Source organism: Trachinotus anak, unplaced genomic scaffold, assembly GCF_046630095.1.
Source record: "Trachinotus anak isolate AG129_WGS33_773 ecotype Australia unplaced genomic scaffold, CSIRO_AGI_Tana_v1 ptg000021l, whole genome shotgun sequence".
Taxonomy (NCBI): domain Eukaryota; kingdom Metazoa; phylum Chordata; class Actinopteri; order Carangiformes; family Carangidae; genus Trachinotus; species Trachinotus anak.
The window spans coordinates 22,261,519-22,278,066 of NW_027273872.1; the positions used below are offsets into that span (position 1 = coordinate 22,261,519).

A 16,548-nucleotide genomic window follows, 5' to 3' on the forward strand; every position below is an offset into this window, starting at 1 on the left:
GAGACATTGTTACAGTTTCAAATGCCATAAAAACTTGCAACAAAAGTTCTTATTTAATAGTCGAATCATTCCAAAAAAAAACAACAAAAAAAAAAACGAACTCATTGAAACTAACTTGAAACTGTGTGTTTGTGAGAGAGAGAGAGGGAGAGGGAGAGATTTTGCATTGAACAATATATTCAATTGATGGTTACAATAATGAATGGAACAGTTAATTGATTAATTAACAATGGGACATATTTGTGTATCACAATAATCATTTGTCCATAGCTAAATGTTTTATGTAAATGATTTAAATTCCTAGTGATTTCTTGATGACAGCGATCATGCTGCTGCTGTTGTTGTTTCTAGCTTGACAGTGAAATCTGCACCTGGATGATATGGACTGGTTTCGGGTACCTCCCTTCAGTGACACCCCCTTGTCCTCACAAGTGTTGCAATACCAAAGTTTCAGGATTGCAGACGTCCTGAAGAATCTTAAGAACAGGTCCTTCTTGACTTTTCCTGTTTGACTACATGAATGGGTGGCTTTGGGCTGATGGCAACAAATCTGAGTTAAATAACCCAACTATTGTGTTTAAGATGACAGACAGATGTACCACAGTATGTAGTAATATAAGAACCAAGCTTAGGGACAAATATCTAAGGTTATCAGTTTGCTTTGTATTTTTGTTACACCTCTCTAATACAGATTGTTGTGTTTGTGGCTGACCCCCCCGTCACTCCTGTTTGCTCTCTTCCTGTCAGTGGGAGTATCCTTTGTATACACGCCTTATAAGTCCGTGTGTTTCTGTCTGTCTTGTCAGTCAACAAGCCACATGAGTTTAGGCTGGATCACAGCTTTAGTTCTTGTAATAAAAAAAAAGGAATCTTCCTTTCTATTTGTTTTACGTGGAAATAAGCCAATGATGGGGTCATCAGATTATTAGTGTGGACCTTCGGCTTTGGATGATGTTTGGATGAGTAGTCAGTGAATGTGGAAGGCTTCACTTTAAACAGGTAAGCAAAGCAAACGGCTGACTCTTATTTATTTCAGATCTTATCTCATTAAACAAGGTAGTGTAGATAAGCTGTAAAATCTTTTCATCAGGTTAAATATAGCAATATAGAGTTTGAAAGTTCATTCTTGGGGACACAGATACAAGATTTTTCAAAGTAGATGTTAAATAACACATTAATAACAATTGTAGATGCAATTGGACAAAATCCGTCTGCTGATGAAGATCATGTGACACCACTGAAAACTCTAGAGTTGCATCTAAATGGATGTTTTGGGTTGTTTTGATTGTTTTGTCAACTTTAAACTATAGGCTTACTCTCTCTCATTGCCTTCTTCTCTGGTACATTTTATGTATTTAATACTCTTTTTCCTCACATTTAAGATTTGTCCAAACTTATGTTTGCTTGTGTATTTTGCAGTTGAATGGCACGGTGTTACTGTCGCTGGCGTAACGTGTTGATCTGTGTGTGCAGTCCATGCATCTGCCTGGCCCTGCTGTTCATCTACGCCTCTGTCATGTTGTATTGGCACATGAATACCACAGCATCATCCTCGACCACAGAGACTAATCATTTTGTGGCTTCAGGAATTTTAAGAAACAGCAGCTTTGCTCCACTGCCGAAAACTTTCTGGGAGCTCCACTTGCATGGGGATGCCTTTTGGAACCATGTCCAGCGGGTCGCCGACTGGCATTTTAATCCCATCCTGCGCCCCAACCACAACAAGGGCGGATCTGACAAAAGCACCTCTTATGAGTTCCCCCTGAGGCGAAGTTTCTCTGAAGTTATTGACCAAGATAGTCTGAGGAGAAACTTTGACAAGCTACCACAGCAGATGCAAGCGTTTGTGAGCCACATGCACCTGAGGGACTACCCGACCCTCATACAGCCAGATGGAGTATGTGGGGCTGGGGCAAAGGAGGAGAAGAAGCCCCCTCTGCTTCTCCTGGCCATCAAAACAACAGAGCTGGACTTTAAGAACCGACAGGCCATTCGTCAGACCTGGGGCCAGGTGGGGTGGGTGGTGGGACAGAAGAGGAACAGCAGCAGAGGAGAGGGTGGAGCATATATCCGCAGGGTGTTCCTGCTTGGCAAAGAAAGCCCTGAGGAGATGGGTGTAAATTTATCAGAGTTATTGCAGATAGAGAGTAAACGTTATGGAGATATTCTGCAGTGGGACTTCAAGGACACGTTTTTCAACCTCACCCTGAAGGATGTGCTCTTCTGGAGCTGGTTCTCACGTTCCTGCGGCCAGACTCGTTTTGTCTTTAAAGGAGATGACGATGTCTTTGTCAACACCCCAAAAATGATAACCTATCTCCAGGAGCAGCTGAAGAAGCCAAAAGCACGCAAGAACATGAAAGACTTCATGGTTGGAGATGTGATAGGTGCAGCCATTCCCAACCGAGTCAACAACTCCAAGTACTTCATCCCTGACAGCTTCTACCGGGGCCTCTATCCTGCATATGCAGGTGGGGGTGGGGTGGTGTACTCAGGCCAGTTGACCAAACGCCTACACAACGTGTCTAAAAGGGTTCACCTGTTCCCCATTGACGACGTTTATGTAGGTATGTGCATGATTCGGCTAAACGCGCACCCCATTCACCACCCTGCTTTCCTCACGTTTGACTTTCCTGAAAAGAAGGAGGAGCTGTGTTCGTACCACAGAGTCCTACTGGTCCATAAACGGAGCCCCCAGCAGTTAGTTAAACTGTGGGCTGACCTGAATAAGACTCAGACCCAGTGTTGGGATGTGCCCCTGAGGGATGAAGACGAGATGAAAGAGAAGCGAAGACATTAAAGATGAAGACTCTAAACGTTTCCTGTTCAAGTTACAAAGAAGTGACACTCTGTTAATTTATGTCTATATTTATTTACTTTTACTTACTTCAAGCGTCCATGTTCGGGGGTTATATATGAGGATTAAACTAGTGTTTTGAGTATGTTAATGCATTTATTACAATTTAAATGTTTTTCTAGCCATTGTGTTATGAAAGTCACCTGTACCTGAGACAGCATTATGACAACCATCATTTTGTCAGTTCAACATTTCAAATCAATCTACACATACAGGTGTGTTACCTGTACCTGTATCACTTTAATAGTTCATGTAAAGTTTGAGTTCACAGTGGTTGAGTTGGACTTGCAGCGTTGAAACTGTGAAGCTCTCCACTCTGTTTCCATCATCTGCATTAGCTGCTGCTGTTGGCCAGTCAAGAGTCTGGCTCCACTCCTGTTAAAGCTGCCGTAGAAAACTATCGGACAATCAGCCAATGTGATGAATGTGTAAAATACATTTTTGCACATTACTGTGAACTATTTCTGGTTCTTTCATCCTCTATAAGCTTTCAAAGCTTTCAATACTCTGTCTGCTATTTTATGACACAAGCTCCTCCTTAATGACTCATCAAAGTCTTACAGACAAAAGCCCAATTGACTTGTTTTTTCCATTGTGCTTTGCTCATGCACTCCTATAAAAATAAATGCAGAAAACTGCCTTTCACCCAAATGTGATAATCCAAGTGTCTGGAGTGCAGAGTCCTTGGATGAAAAGAGAAGCAACAAAAAATCAACAAAACTGAAGTCATACACAAAAGGTGTAGTTTGTGGCTTTCTTCATCTGTGATAGAGGACTGTTTTTTTTTCAGTGAGCACAGCGGGAAAAAAGTGACTCCATGGAAATTCACCCTGCCCAGCAAGTGCTTTTAATGCCAAGAAATGATTTGAATACACTCAAGAGAAGACGCTCTTTTTGGTAAGGATGCAAATAACATTATTTCCCAATGAAACTAAATGTAATTATAAGTAGCGATAATGCATTAATAGTGCAACAACAACAAGACCCCTGACTACATTGTCCTCTGAAACCAAACCTATACCCGCAGTTCATCTGATTGTTGGACAAGATCTGATTAGTTTTAAGAATTTGGTGGCATCTGTTTAAGTCTGTCGTAAACCTTTTCAAATCTTTCAAGAAAACCTTTAAAAAGCATGTAACAATAGGCAAATATTTCATATTTTAATGTTGGTTTACAGCATTATGGCATTCCTAAGACATGCAAAGCCAACCAAACAGTAAGACAGTAAAGACAGTTAAGGTTGGCACTCAGGAATGTGGTATTTGTTTTCCCACTAATTTCTCTGTTTAGCAATCAAACCATGACGACAAGCTGCCAGGTACAAATCTCCAGTAGAACTGGTTCCAATAGCAATCACTCCTCAATGGCATAATGTCAAATATTGTGAGCTAATCTGTTAGGAATCCAAAAATAGTACACGTGGAAAATATGTGTTTATTTTCATATCCATGCTTGCATTACTTCTGCACAATTATTTCCAGAGGAGCTGGTTCTTTGATTGTGAAATAAAAAGACAAAAGGTTGAATTGTCTAAGTGGAAGATGTGGAGTGGGTGATATTAAGTCACACTCAAGAATAAATCTACTTCCAAAACGTTTTGTCATTATGCAAACCAAAATCAGCAACAGAGTCAGGAATGTTAGTAAAAGATGAGGCAAAAATCAGTCACATGACCAACTGTTAAGTACCAGGCAATCTGACACCATCTTCCCAGCCTTGTGACAAAGTAAAGAACCGTTGGCAGAGTTAATTTGAATTCAAATACAAATGCAATCAGCACTAGAAAGGGGCTCTGAGAGAGGGTGGTTAAGGTCTTATTAGTTAAAACAACATCCTCCACAGTACCGGTTGTACAGGAAAGCTGCTCAGTCTCACCACACCACACACTCCGCAAACAACTAACACATAACACTTGTGTTGTTTTTAACATAACAGTGACAACAATGAATTTTTTGAGTGGTGCAGTTTTTGTGAGTTTCTAACACATTTATTTTGTCCTACAGAGGAGGATGAACAGATTCAACAGTTTACATTAGCATTACCCTGCAAATGTACTGCGTTGCCTGCGTATATACTGTACTGGCAATACAGTATATAAATATGCTTGAGTGTGTGATGTTTTCAGTGAGAAAGAGAGAGATGACAGAAGAAAGTAGAATTTTATAACAGCCACAGAAAAATCACAGGATTCTTATTCAATTTCTGATAAATTTCAACTTACTGAATAATTACAGCTTTTTTTTTTTCAACAATCTTACAAGCAAGACTTATTTTGTCCTTACTTTATAAGTTCATGTCCACTCAGTGAGCGCAGACATTTATAGTGTCTCCAACAGGCTGTGGAACGACAACTGCAGAGGGAGTTGTTGCACGAGGGCCATCGTTTCAAACCATCCTCGTGTCAGTCAGTGATAACAGCAGCACAGCAGAGCACACTGTCACATGATTTTCACAAGTCTCACTCTCAGCTGTCTGTTTCCTCCGTGCTCCTGCTCTGAACTATTTTCTGTCCTTCCCTATTTGTCCTCATTTTCCTCCTCACTGTCGTCGTCGTCCTCCTCCTCCTCCTCCTCCTCCTCCTCACTCTCACTGTACTGGTAGTTACAGCGGTTGGTGTTCACAAAGAGGTCGCTCTCATCGTCTTCAGAGTCGCTGACTTCCTCTTGCTCGTCTTTTTCTTGAGTCTCCTGCCGTTTGTTTGTCTTGTCCTGCGCTGACGCCTCCTCCATAAACCCCTGTGGCCTGGAGAAAATGAAAGGGACATCGTGACACACTCAGTAACACTTGAGAAAATGAGATTGTGTTTGTGTGCGTTCCCACTCACCAGAGCTGTTGTTTCTGCAGGTACTGAATGTGATCTTTGTAGAGAATGAAGCTGATCTCTGCCTTCACCTTCTCTCCCTCCTCGATAGGATCCACAATCACATAGTCACCTTGAGGATCAGAAAGCAGACACAACTTAATCATGAATCAAAAAATAAAGGTCCTCAGGCCACATCATTCACTCCGAATATGAGCATTTAGCCTCTGACCAACAGCACCGAGTTCCAGACCTCCAAACCGCAATAGGTGGCCTGTGGTCCAGGTTTGGCCCACAAGAGCCAAACGTCTGACCCACGTCGACACATTGGTACTAATGCACCTGTCGTACCATGTGATATAAAGTGGGCAACACCTGAAACAAAGTGCACGCTGCTCTCCTTTATTTTGACTTCATCCCACGGTGTATAATTGACCTACAGGTGTAAGATGTGATGCACACTGTCTGTGGTCCTCGGCCAGCTAAGCCGCCTGTCATGTAAGCGAGTAAGTAGATCACAGATAATCAATAACATTGGTTCAGGACAACTTTTCTCTATAATAAAGTAAGATCTCGACCTTACCCTGTGAAGTGCCTGGAGATAATGTATATTATGATTTGGCAGTATACAATTAAAATTGGACATTGCCTCCATAAAAAAGTGAGAAGTCGACCAGGGAAACTGTCTGCTCAAACTGTACCGGACAAATCAGTTCTCCTTCATTTTACCAGACCACACCAACGCTAAACCGACATCCCTGATATTATTTTTGTCCATTTGTCATTTTTATTGTGGTATAATAATAACCAAAACAACAATAACACTAATCATTTCATTTGTGTAGCACTTTTCATTCTTCAAATGCTACAGAGCCTAATTAAAAAGAACAAATAGATTAAATGAGAGAACAGAAAGAGTGAAAAAGACTAAAAACTATGGATGGTTACATTTAATGCAATAATTACATTAACAGAGGAAATTAAAATAATGCAAAAATAAGAGCAAACTATATTGGTTGCTCTAAGAAAAGCAAGTAATACTCTTTGGTATTTATAACCTGATTATTCGGTAAGCACATATTTTACAAGCGTCAAACTAATAAACACGTGTTCGCTTCACTGTGGGGTTTAACTTCATATTTAACATGTGACAAATTAAAAATCTCTTCCCGTCTCTCTCTCTGTGTAAACAATTAAATATCCTCCAGTCTCCCTCTTCCCTCCCTGAGGTGCATGTGGTGGTAGAGAAGCTGCTGATAGCTGTCCCTCTGTGGTGAGCTGTGTGGACATTATGCAGAAGGGTACACTGTTTGACAACCAGCATTAGTGTTATTGATATTACGCGGCGATATGTCAGGCCTTTGTAGAACTGTTGCCCCAGGACGCTCTTTCCCCGCTGTGTGCCACTTAGTGTAGTGCTGCTGACAGTCATGTTAGTAATGTTGTCAGTGGGGGAGTGGCACTGTAAATTAAAATGCCTTTGATTTGGATCAGATATTAAAAAGTGCGAATGTGCCAGGATGTTATTTTTGTCAGTGTTTAGTTTAAAAAAAAAACCCTGCAAAGTCTGTACTAAAAAAGAAACACTCTGGACGTTTTGGCCCATCGTTTGGCATGCTTCACATAATTTGGCCCTTGGGGAAAACTAACGGAGAAACCCTGCTCTAGACTGAAACTGTTATAAAAGCTAACATGTTCCATCTTCCATCTATTTAGATATGCACTTTATAGTGGAGTCTAGCTTGTGCAATATCCCTATTTTACTGGTTTTAGCAGGCACATCAGTTTTATTGGTTCTATCAGTTTTATTGATCTTATTGGTTTTAAGTGTTGAAAATCAAATAAATAATTTTATGAATATCTTACAGTATGACTGATTGTGAGGATCCTGCTCTGTATGTCTGGATATGAATGTTTTGTGATGCTGAGCCCATGAAAAGTTTCCAGGGGAAAATAAATATCTCATTATAAATGAAGATGAGTAGAAATCTTTTTCAGCCAGTACCAACCAATACGTCTTAACTCTAGTGGCTGATATTTGCCCACTCTGTTATATATCATATCATCTTAATCTCTAATCTAAAATGTTTTGTGTCTGTGTGTAGCCTTAATGTTGCAGTTTTCCCCCTAAATCAGGTCTTTGCCAGACTGAAGACGTGGCTACAATAACCACTTTAAGAACTAGAATAGACAGAACAACTATTATTAATACAGATATTTAGACATAATAAGCTCTATTTAATCAAATCACCTTCTATATGTTAGAGGCATAAACAACTTTAATCCAACTTTAAACAGTAAGGGAAATCAGTTCAACACCATAATCAACATACTGCCATCATTCTGATCATGGACACACCTTGATAACCATGAAGAGATTCTCTCACTGGCTCTACTGAGCACCGGCAGCAGTGTTTATATTTTTGAGCTGACTGACAGACACGATCTCTATAGTCTAGTCTATGATATTTAAACTACTCGACCCGCTCCATTCGTTACCTCTCTTGATCCAGATGTTCTTGCGGAACTTGGTGGGCATGCTCACCAGGAAGGTTTCGCCCTGAGCCGTGACAGTTTCATGGAGGTTGTTACCACGGCTACCAATGATCTACAAATGCACAGGTATAGGATGGAGACAGAGTTAGAACAAAGTCCCGCTGTGTGCCCTGATGTGGTGATTGTTTGCTGTAAATATGTTTAACCCAGTGCAGAGTGCACACAGCCAACCTTTACAATCTGCTGGTTTTCTGTGGGTGTGACAAAGTCTCCAAGAACCTCCTTGACAACGTGTTTGCGTTTGGTGGCCTGTGACATTATAAACAGTGAGCTTCAGGTGCCCTCGCCAGCTGAGAGGAGAGGGAAGCGTGTGGTCAAAGGGCTGATGAACACTGGACATCAGAGGAACATCAACAGACGATTAATGAAGAAGATCATAAGTTAGACATGATATTCGCCAAACCTCAGTTTAACAATCAACAGGGATCCATCAAAAGTTGAGACTAGCTAAGCTCCCATTAGCTGGTTACCAGTTATTACTTTTTACAAAGCCTTGATTTTCTCGGGGTTTTCAGCGACGGCTGGACGAATGACAGCAGTTCACATTACCTCTATTTACTCCGCTGAAGACCTAAACAGGTAGCTGCTTTCTTACAATTAACGTAAACATGAATAGTGAGTTAGCCGAGCAAGCTAAGTGTTGCTACTCAAGCCGCGTCCCTGCGCTCAGCCGCGGGCGCAGGTTACATCCTCACCTTGGCAGAGAGCAAACCGTGGCCGTGTGTGTCGGGAGCAGGGTGTGTGTCGCAGACAGCTCGACAGCGGCTGAAAATCACTGAACACGTTGAAATGTTTTATCAGCAAAGCCGAACCACATGCGTCCGTGTTTTCTGACAACACCAGATATTTCACTTCCGGTGTCACTGGGTCCACTCTTTTCAAAATAATACTCGCTGTCTATTTATTTTATTTTATTTTTTTATCTATAGGCTTAAGGGCCGTGTAATGAGGGTTCAATGTTACACTCAAGTGTGCATTTGAATTTTACTTTGTCACTACAGCATCAATTGCTATTTATTGTCTCACAATACTAATGACTTAAAAATCTACTGTTCATCACAGGCCTAGTTCTTCCGTGGCAGCGACTTTGCATTGTGGGAAATAGAGTTTTGTTTGCACTCGAGTTGAGTAACATTCAAGATCGCTAGTGTTCAGTGAAGCTCCTCTTCTCCCATACTACACAAGGTACCGTGCATAAGAAATTGTCTTTGCTGATGGGAGTGTTCAAATTTCAGCTATTTTTACCCAAGGCCAGTGAATTGTTAAATACTTGCCAGCAGATCACAAAATAATAGCAGTACGGTATTACTGAAATGATACAACTATGTAATTCAACTGTGGCTTATCAGTAAAGTAAATACACATGTAGTATAATTTAATGTTTCATTTGTTGTGTTGATACATTTTCAATCTATTGCTCCAGTTTATCTAAGAAAAGAAGACAACATAAACAAAGAGTAGGATTTCACACTTTTTTTATTCAACCTTCATTCATCTCTCACTGTAGTAATTGTGCAAACCACCATATGGAAACCCCCCCCGCCCCTCTTTCAAAAGCCCATCTCAAGTATGACATAATATTAGCACACTGACGCTAACAACAAAACATCCAAGGAAACTGACAAGACATAAGTCTAGCAACAATTAGTGCACACACCTTATCAAAGATGGGCTCAGTTACTGTGGGGAAGTTAAAAATACTTACAATACTGCCTAAATCACAGCACTCATTATGACCTGCAGGACTAATGGAATGAAGTGTGCACATAAAATCTACTTTAAAATCACCATGATAACATTTCTTAGCAACCCTAGCTTTATCAGCGCTGGTACATTTTTATTGCAGTGCCACCAGGTGGTAGGTATGAAGGTAGAACACTAGTCTGGTTTAACGGAGAAGTAGCTTCAGCAGGACGTTATGTGCGTCTGACTGTGACACATCACATGTGTGTATGAGTTTGTAGAGGTACAGCCTGCCAGCTGTGATATTTGTGTGTATGATGGTGTGTGTGTGTGTGTGTGTGTGTGTGTGTGTGTGCGATTGTGATGGTGTGTGTGTGCAATAGTGTGTGTGTATGTGGTTAGCAGTTTAATTAACCACAGCAGATGAGCACATCCTGTTGATCCCACATGCATTGGACCCCCTGTACAGGTAGTAGTAACCCTGTGTGTGTGTGAGAGAGAGAGAGAGAGAGAGAGAGAGAGTGTCAAAAACACACACTCTCACAACTTTAAATGGGCGGTCACAAAGTGGAAAAGTAACTTTATTTTAAATTTTCTATCCTGTGTCATCACCCCCCTTGAACTGTAAAGGTGACATTTCTTAGATTAAATAATCAATCAAGAAAATAATAAACATTAATTGATAATGAAAGCAATCATTAGTTGCAGCTCTAGTTGTCTTACCTGCTCTCCATAATCCTCCCCCCAGCTGTTTTTGATGGCCCAGAATGGTACACTGTTACCTGCAAACGCAGAAACATCCACACAATGCACTTGACTGCATCCTGATTCAGAAAATTATCATCCTTTATGTTGATAAACGGGACAAACGCATGTGTCTGTCTTTTGGTTCTCAGGAGCAGGAACTGTCTAAATGAGGAGAGGATAAAAAAAAAAGAATAAAAAAGATAAACGTACGTTCTCCGTATCCCACCATCAGCACAGCGTGGTCGATCATCCAGGGGTTGCAGAAGATCTTAAAGGGGTGAGACACACCCTTCCTGTAGAACTACAGAAGTTCACAAGACGATTAAATATATGAATATGGTTAAATGCTGATAATTTAAATTCCAGTGAAAATGAGAAGCATTGTGACATGATGGCTGTTCTATATCTTGCTGTACATGGAAGTATGTTAAATATGTCAGAATGCATCAGTCACCGCTGTGGAGTTGTGTAATAGTATAACAGTGGTGACACAGATGCTTACCTGCATTGCAAAGGCATTCAGAGCAACAGAGACTGGTCCATTCTCAGCCAGCCAAGCTGCAATTTCTGAGGGAAAAAAAAGTCAAAATCAGTCCAAACCTGCAAGTTTGGCCACTACTTCATTAACAAAATCTTTCCTTGTGTATTTGAGAAGGAATTCATGTGGACTTATTTGCTTTGTGCTCTATGCTTTGCCCACTCACCCTTCTCATCTTTGGACAGCTCCACAGAGCTGTTGATGTAGGCGGCCACTTTCCTTGTGGTGAAGTCGCACCTCTGCTTCTTCCCGGTGTAAGAGTAGTCAGTCTCCGTCTCCAGTCCACCTTAACCACACGAAGGAGAAGGATTAAAAGGTTAAAAGCTTGCACACAGTGTCAGCTTCAATGCAAAAAAAATAAAAAATTCCACCCATTTTGTCAGCATAAATCACAGACGTATATAAGTCTATATAATCTTCTCTTCTTTGGAGTTTAGTTAGAGTCAGAAATCAGCTGTAATTTCTTTGAATTGTGAGCAAAATATCTCAGTATGGTTGTACACATCATTTGTCCTCCACCTATTTAATTCTCACCCAGCTTCTCAATGGCCTCATAGGCATTTGATGGCAGCCCTCCTCTGCACGCCTGGTCCAACCCATCACAGTCAACCAGCTCTGCGAGGGGACAAATCAATATACCAATCAAATCATGGCTTTTATCAGTAGCTGTAAACTGTGATTTTTTTTTTTCCTTCAGGAAAATGTGTTTGTTTGTGTATATGTGTCTTTGTTACCTTGTTCAGAAAGTGACAGCAATGCTCCATTTTTCAGGAACCACTGGCCTTCAATGTTGCCTGTAACAGAAAACGCCCAGCAGGATCCACACATACCCTGCAAGAAACACACCCGCCCCCACTCAGCATGACGCAGGTAGAATCTATCATTTATTCATTAGTTAGCATGCTGTTGAGAGTGACTGCATTATAATCAACTCTGGATGTTGGTACCTGGTTCTTAACAGTACTGACAGCTCCATGATCGCGCCAATCCCAGCTGGCTGGGGCGGGACCTCGTGCTGGAGAGGCTGGTTTCATTGGTCGATGGAGAGTCCACTGGCTCAGCAGCGGGTTCAGGTACGTAGAGCGAAACTCTTCCTCTGGAGAAAAACAGACGGAGAACAACAACACATTTGTGTTACTTAAGAGGATATTTTTGAAGAAAAGCTGATGCAAACACACAAAAAGCAGAAGATACATTTCCTCACTGGAAATGGTGCAGAAACACAAGCACGCACACACAAACACGCACCAGTGAGGTCGCTGAACTTGGTGACTCCATATTCAGCTGAACCTTGATCCAAAGACTGGAGCTTCTCCGCGGTCTTGAGGTTCTCGTGGAAGATGCGCAGACGACGGTCTGCCTCTGTAGGGTTAAAGGTCAAATACACACATTTAAAAAGACGGTTTTACTCCCCTGTATATTGTTATTTCACATTTTGCTGACAGTCTTTAGTGAGAGTGAGAAGGCAGATGGTCGATCTGGGTTGTTTTTAAAAGAATATGTGATTCTGAACTAAAACCAACACGTACCCGTTTCTGAATGTGTTTGAATCTTCATTTTCTCATTGATATCAAATACATTTTAATCCAATACTTGTAAAGTTACCACCTAGTGACAGACATAAACAGTTCTTCTGTTTATCTTTTTATTGTGTGTTTAACTGTCTTGGTTATGTTGCATTCTAGGATTCTTTGCTAGGTTAAATTAGGTAACGTTTAATCAGTGTTGGTGAGATGCTCATATCTAACTACTGCACAAGATCTATTGTGCCTTATGTTGAGGTTTTCATACAGGATGGACACAATAGGCTGTGAGTAGATAAAGAGCTGCGCAGACAGGAATGCAGCACATTGTGCACCTGTTATGCTTTGGTATGTAGGAGGTGTGCATACGTGACAGTCACTTACCCTCCTGGCTGCTGTAAACCTTATTGTATTTAACCATGAACTGTTTGAACTGTTCCAACAGCTCCACAGACTCCTGCCAGATAAACAGCACAAACCTCAGTCTCAAGTTCAAATCGATTGCAGCAGTTCACAACAGATGGCTGACAACATGCAGATAGAGACCAAACTTAAAATCAACATTTTGCTGTCAGTTGTGTTATTGATCTGATAATGACATGGTTTCATACCTCTGGGGGCTGGCTGCTGGAGGGAGCCTCCACCTTGTTGGTTTCTTCTACTTGAGGTTCGACTGATAAGACAGACATGCAAGGAAACATGTTAAATGTCTATGAACATAACACCTACATTCATGTTTCATGTGTTCAAAAGTGTTGTTTTCTAATTAGTAAGTCGAGTAAATGGAAATAGACCAAAGATTAATTTTGACACGACTCATTGCTGCATAACACTAATTCAAAAAGTGGGGTTACAATGAAGAGGAGCCTTTTTTCATTTACAGGAAAAATAAAATCAACATTTAAAGGTGGACTCATCATTATTTAACTTTTTACCTGATTAACCCCGTATAGAGCATCACTTATTGACCAGGTCAGTAAACATTAGTGTTACATAATAACTGAGGAATGAAGGTCAAATCCTGTTAATCCTGTTTTCTGGCAACATTCAATTTTTTTCAAAATTCAAAAAGAACAAGACTGAAGGGAATATTTACATAGTCTTTGCTCAGTGACTAAGTCCATGGACTGGCTGGTTGGTTTGGCATGATCAGTGCCTATCAACACAATAGTGATGTAAAAAGAATCTTAAAGGTTATTTTCTATATATACATTGTTTTAACCAGTTTGATTAGGCCAGTGTCATGCTGGAAGATACTGTCATTCACTGTACCGTTACTGTCTTCTTCAGCTACATTTTGACCATGTGACAGAACGGCATGAATCTTAAATGCTGCATGATGACTGCGTTCGGCTGCTGACATGCTGCTGACTGACCTTTAGGCTGACACTTCTGTTTGAGCAGAGTTGAAGTGCCCTGCCAGGGAATGTCCCACACTTCGAACACGCACAGCTCCGTCTGATGTGAACAAAAACATACACAGCTGACAGAGTTGTATGAACATTAACATGATTTTACTGTCATAGTGTATATTTGGAGTGTTAGAAATTGATTGATTGAGTGGAATAATGTGTTTAACACACTGCAGACCAAGCTGACAACATCAAATAGAGCATTTTTATTTATGAGAGTGAAACAGTTCCATTTAGAGCATGTGTTTGTTTATTTGCTCGGACAGAGGGTGTTCTTTCTACTGGAAATAGGTTTCCACTATAAAGTCTAAGAACAGGCAAACAAAGAAACAAAAAATAATGTGTCAGCCGAGCGTATGCGTGTGGGCATGAGACATGAGCATGCTTGGGGTCACTCCAAGTCAAACTCAAGTCACAAGATCATTTAACTGCTGATGTCTCTGCTGAACAAACAGACCTACACTGCTGCAATAATAAATCAATACAGAGTGAAATGCACACACAAGCACATTCCCATTTTGTAATATTACAAACTTCTTACAGAAATCTGCAAATTTAATACCACCACAATGACCCTCTTTCTCTCTCTGACTTCATCTCTTTCTCATGCTAACACACACAAACACACACACACACACACAAACACACACATCCTACCTTGAGTTTCTGTAACTCGGGATAGAAGTCACATGTCCTCAGCATGGCAGATTTCTTACACTGAGTGTTACTCACTTCCACTGTGATGGTGTAGCGGATTCCCTTAACCAGCTGGAAAACAGACACATATAGTGGTCATTTTAAATGTATAAACAAGAAACCTTGTCCTTAATATAGCATATATTCAGGCATGATGCTTATTGTTTTTCAGTCCAGTATATATACTGTGTATTTGAATGACATTTGATCAGACTATATACCTTAAATGCAGATCTATGTTTTATATGTTGTAGTATCTGGACGCCTCTTTTGAAGCAGCACAAAACCATACTGCACAAATGAATGCGCTGATAATGACACACTGCAATGCAACAGTGGTGAGGCCATTTAATTGTAGTGTCAAGTGTTAAACTCAATGATGTCTTCCGGCCAGAAAAAAAAGATTAAAATACAGATGCTATGGTGCTTGTGCCTTTCTTTGTAGGCCTTTAAGAAAATACAGAAACAATAAAAAACACAAACTTGATAACAAGAATTGTGAGGTGAACAACAAGAATGTGTCAGTTTTTGTTGTTTGCATAAGTAACGTTTATATCGCAGTGACAAGTTTATGCCATTATTTTGAAGGTGAGTCGCCTTGTTTCCGGTCTCTGTTAAACTCTTGGTCTAGACGGACTGCAACTGCACTGTTGTTTACAAAGAAGTCAGCACATATAACTGTTACTGCAATGAAATGCGACTTCATATAACCATTATCCTCCTGCCACACCTGTTTACTAATACGACAGTATATTATGAATAAATGAACATGATGTAAAAAGCCAGTCTTCATGTTCTGTTACCTGTTTGGTTGCGGAGATGAGTCGGCTGACCCTGCGGAGGTGCATTGCGTTTGAGCCCCGGTTATAGCGCTCCTCGGCGAACTCCAGAGCCTTCTTCAGGCCCGGGTCGGACTCAGGCAGCCGGATAGGAGAGCCGGGAGGCCCGAACAAAGGCCGGTCGAGGTCCTCGCCGAGCCCGAGCACAGTGCCCAGCACGGCGGCCAGAGCCAGCCCCAGGATAACCGGACAAGAGCGGAGCCCAGCCACCATGTTGGCCCGGTGTGTCGTCAAAAGTAAAAGGGATCGGTGTCCAGTCTCTGCCCGGTTAAATAGAGGGATGTTTGTTTTCCTAGAAGAGAAATCGATAATGAGATATCGGCATCGATGGTACAGCACCGTGTTGTTGCCAAACAAATCCGGGATGAGGCTGTGGGAGGAGACAGGGAGTATTAATGGGCGGGGTGTGTTCAAGAATACAGTTTAGTACAGTTTATACCCATACACTGTATTGCGCACACCCACACTCATGTTTTAACAATAATGTCACATATAAATCCGTAATAATCAGTTAACAAATGACATAATTGTGTATACATAAGATAAAAAGGCCAATGACCTAGTTATATCGGTTATGATTACATATTACTTTAACCCCAAAGTATGTGGCACCTTTTAAAAGTAGGGCAGAGCACAGAAATCCGGGTCACTGAAGACAGTGGATGACACAGTGAAATATAATGTTTCATGTTGACAGACCAGAGAGAAAACAGTCACTACAGAGCACAGACAGTAAAGCATCGAGCTTATTATATGGGACATATTCACACCTAAATTGCTGTAATACAACAATTATTATATTTTAGATCCCAGTCTTTAATGGGGCACAGTCCTCAAAATGGAAAGGGATATCCTGTAGTCTGTCATCTTTTGTCATATATTTGTCATTCTTCTTT

General features: G+C 40.9%; 2 protein-coding genes across 2 annotated transcripts; one reads left to right on the plus strand and one right to left on the minus strand.

Annotated features, from left to right (window-relative positions):
• Positions 1 to 449: 449 nt before the first annotated feature.
• On the plus strand, positions 450 to 3,305 carry LOC139605580 (N-acetyllactosaminide beta-1,3-N-acetylglucosaminyltransferase 2). The gene is made up of 2 exons (XM_071457182.1): positions 450 to 999; positions 1,420 to 3,305. Exon 2 carries the CDS (start codon positions 1,424 to 1,426, stop codon positions 2,798 to 2,800), a length of 1,377 nt encoding a protein of 458 aa, XP_071313283.1. The 5' UTR covers positions 450 to 999; positions 1,420 to 1,423; the 3' UTR covers positions 2,801 to 3,305.
• A 967-nt stretch (positions 3,306 to 4,272) lies between these two features.
• Positions 4,273 to 15,914, minus strand: ctsf (cathepsin F). The gene is made up of 18 exons (XM_071458159.1): positions 15,617 to 15,914; positions 14,775 to 14,885; positions 14,082 to 14,163; positions 13,317 to 13,378; positions 13,090 to 13,162; positions 12,431 to 12,544; positions 12,130 to 12,278; positions 11,917 to 12,013; positions 11,717 to 11,797; positions 11,349 to 11,468; positions 11,147 to 11,211; positions 10,855 to 10,945; positions 10,621 to 10,679; positions 9,617 to 9,642; positions 8,386 to 8,485; positions 8,158 to 8,266; positions 5,683 to 5,791; positions 4,273 to 5,600 (listed from the first exon to the last, which is right to left on the minus strand). Exons 1-18 carry the CDS (start codon positions 15,863 to 15,865, stop codon positions 5,375 to 5,377), a joined length of 1,923 nt encoding a protein of 640 aa, XP_071314260.1. The 5' UTR covers positions 15,866 to 15,914; the 3' UTR covers positions 4,273 to 5,374.
• Positions 15,915 to 16,548: the final 634 nt, after the last annotated feature.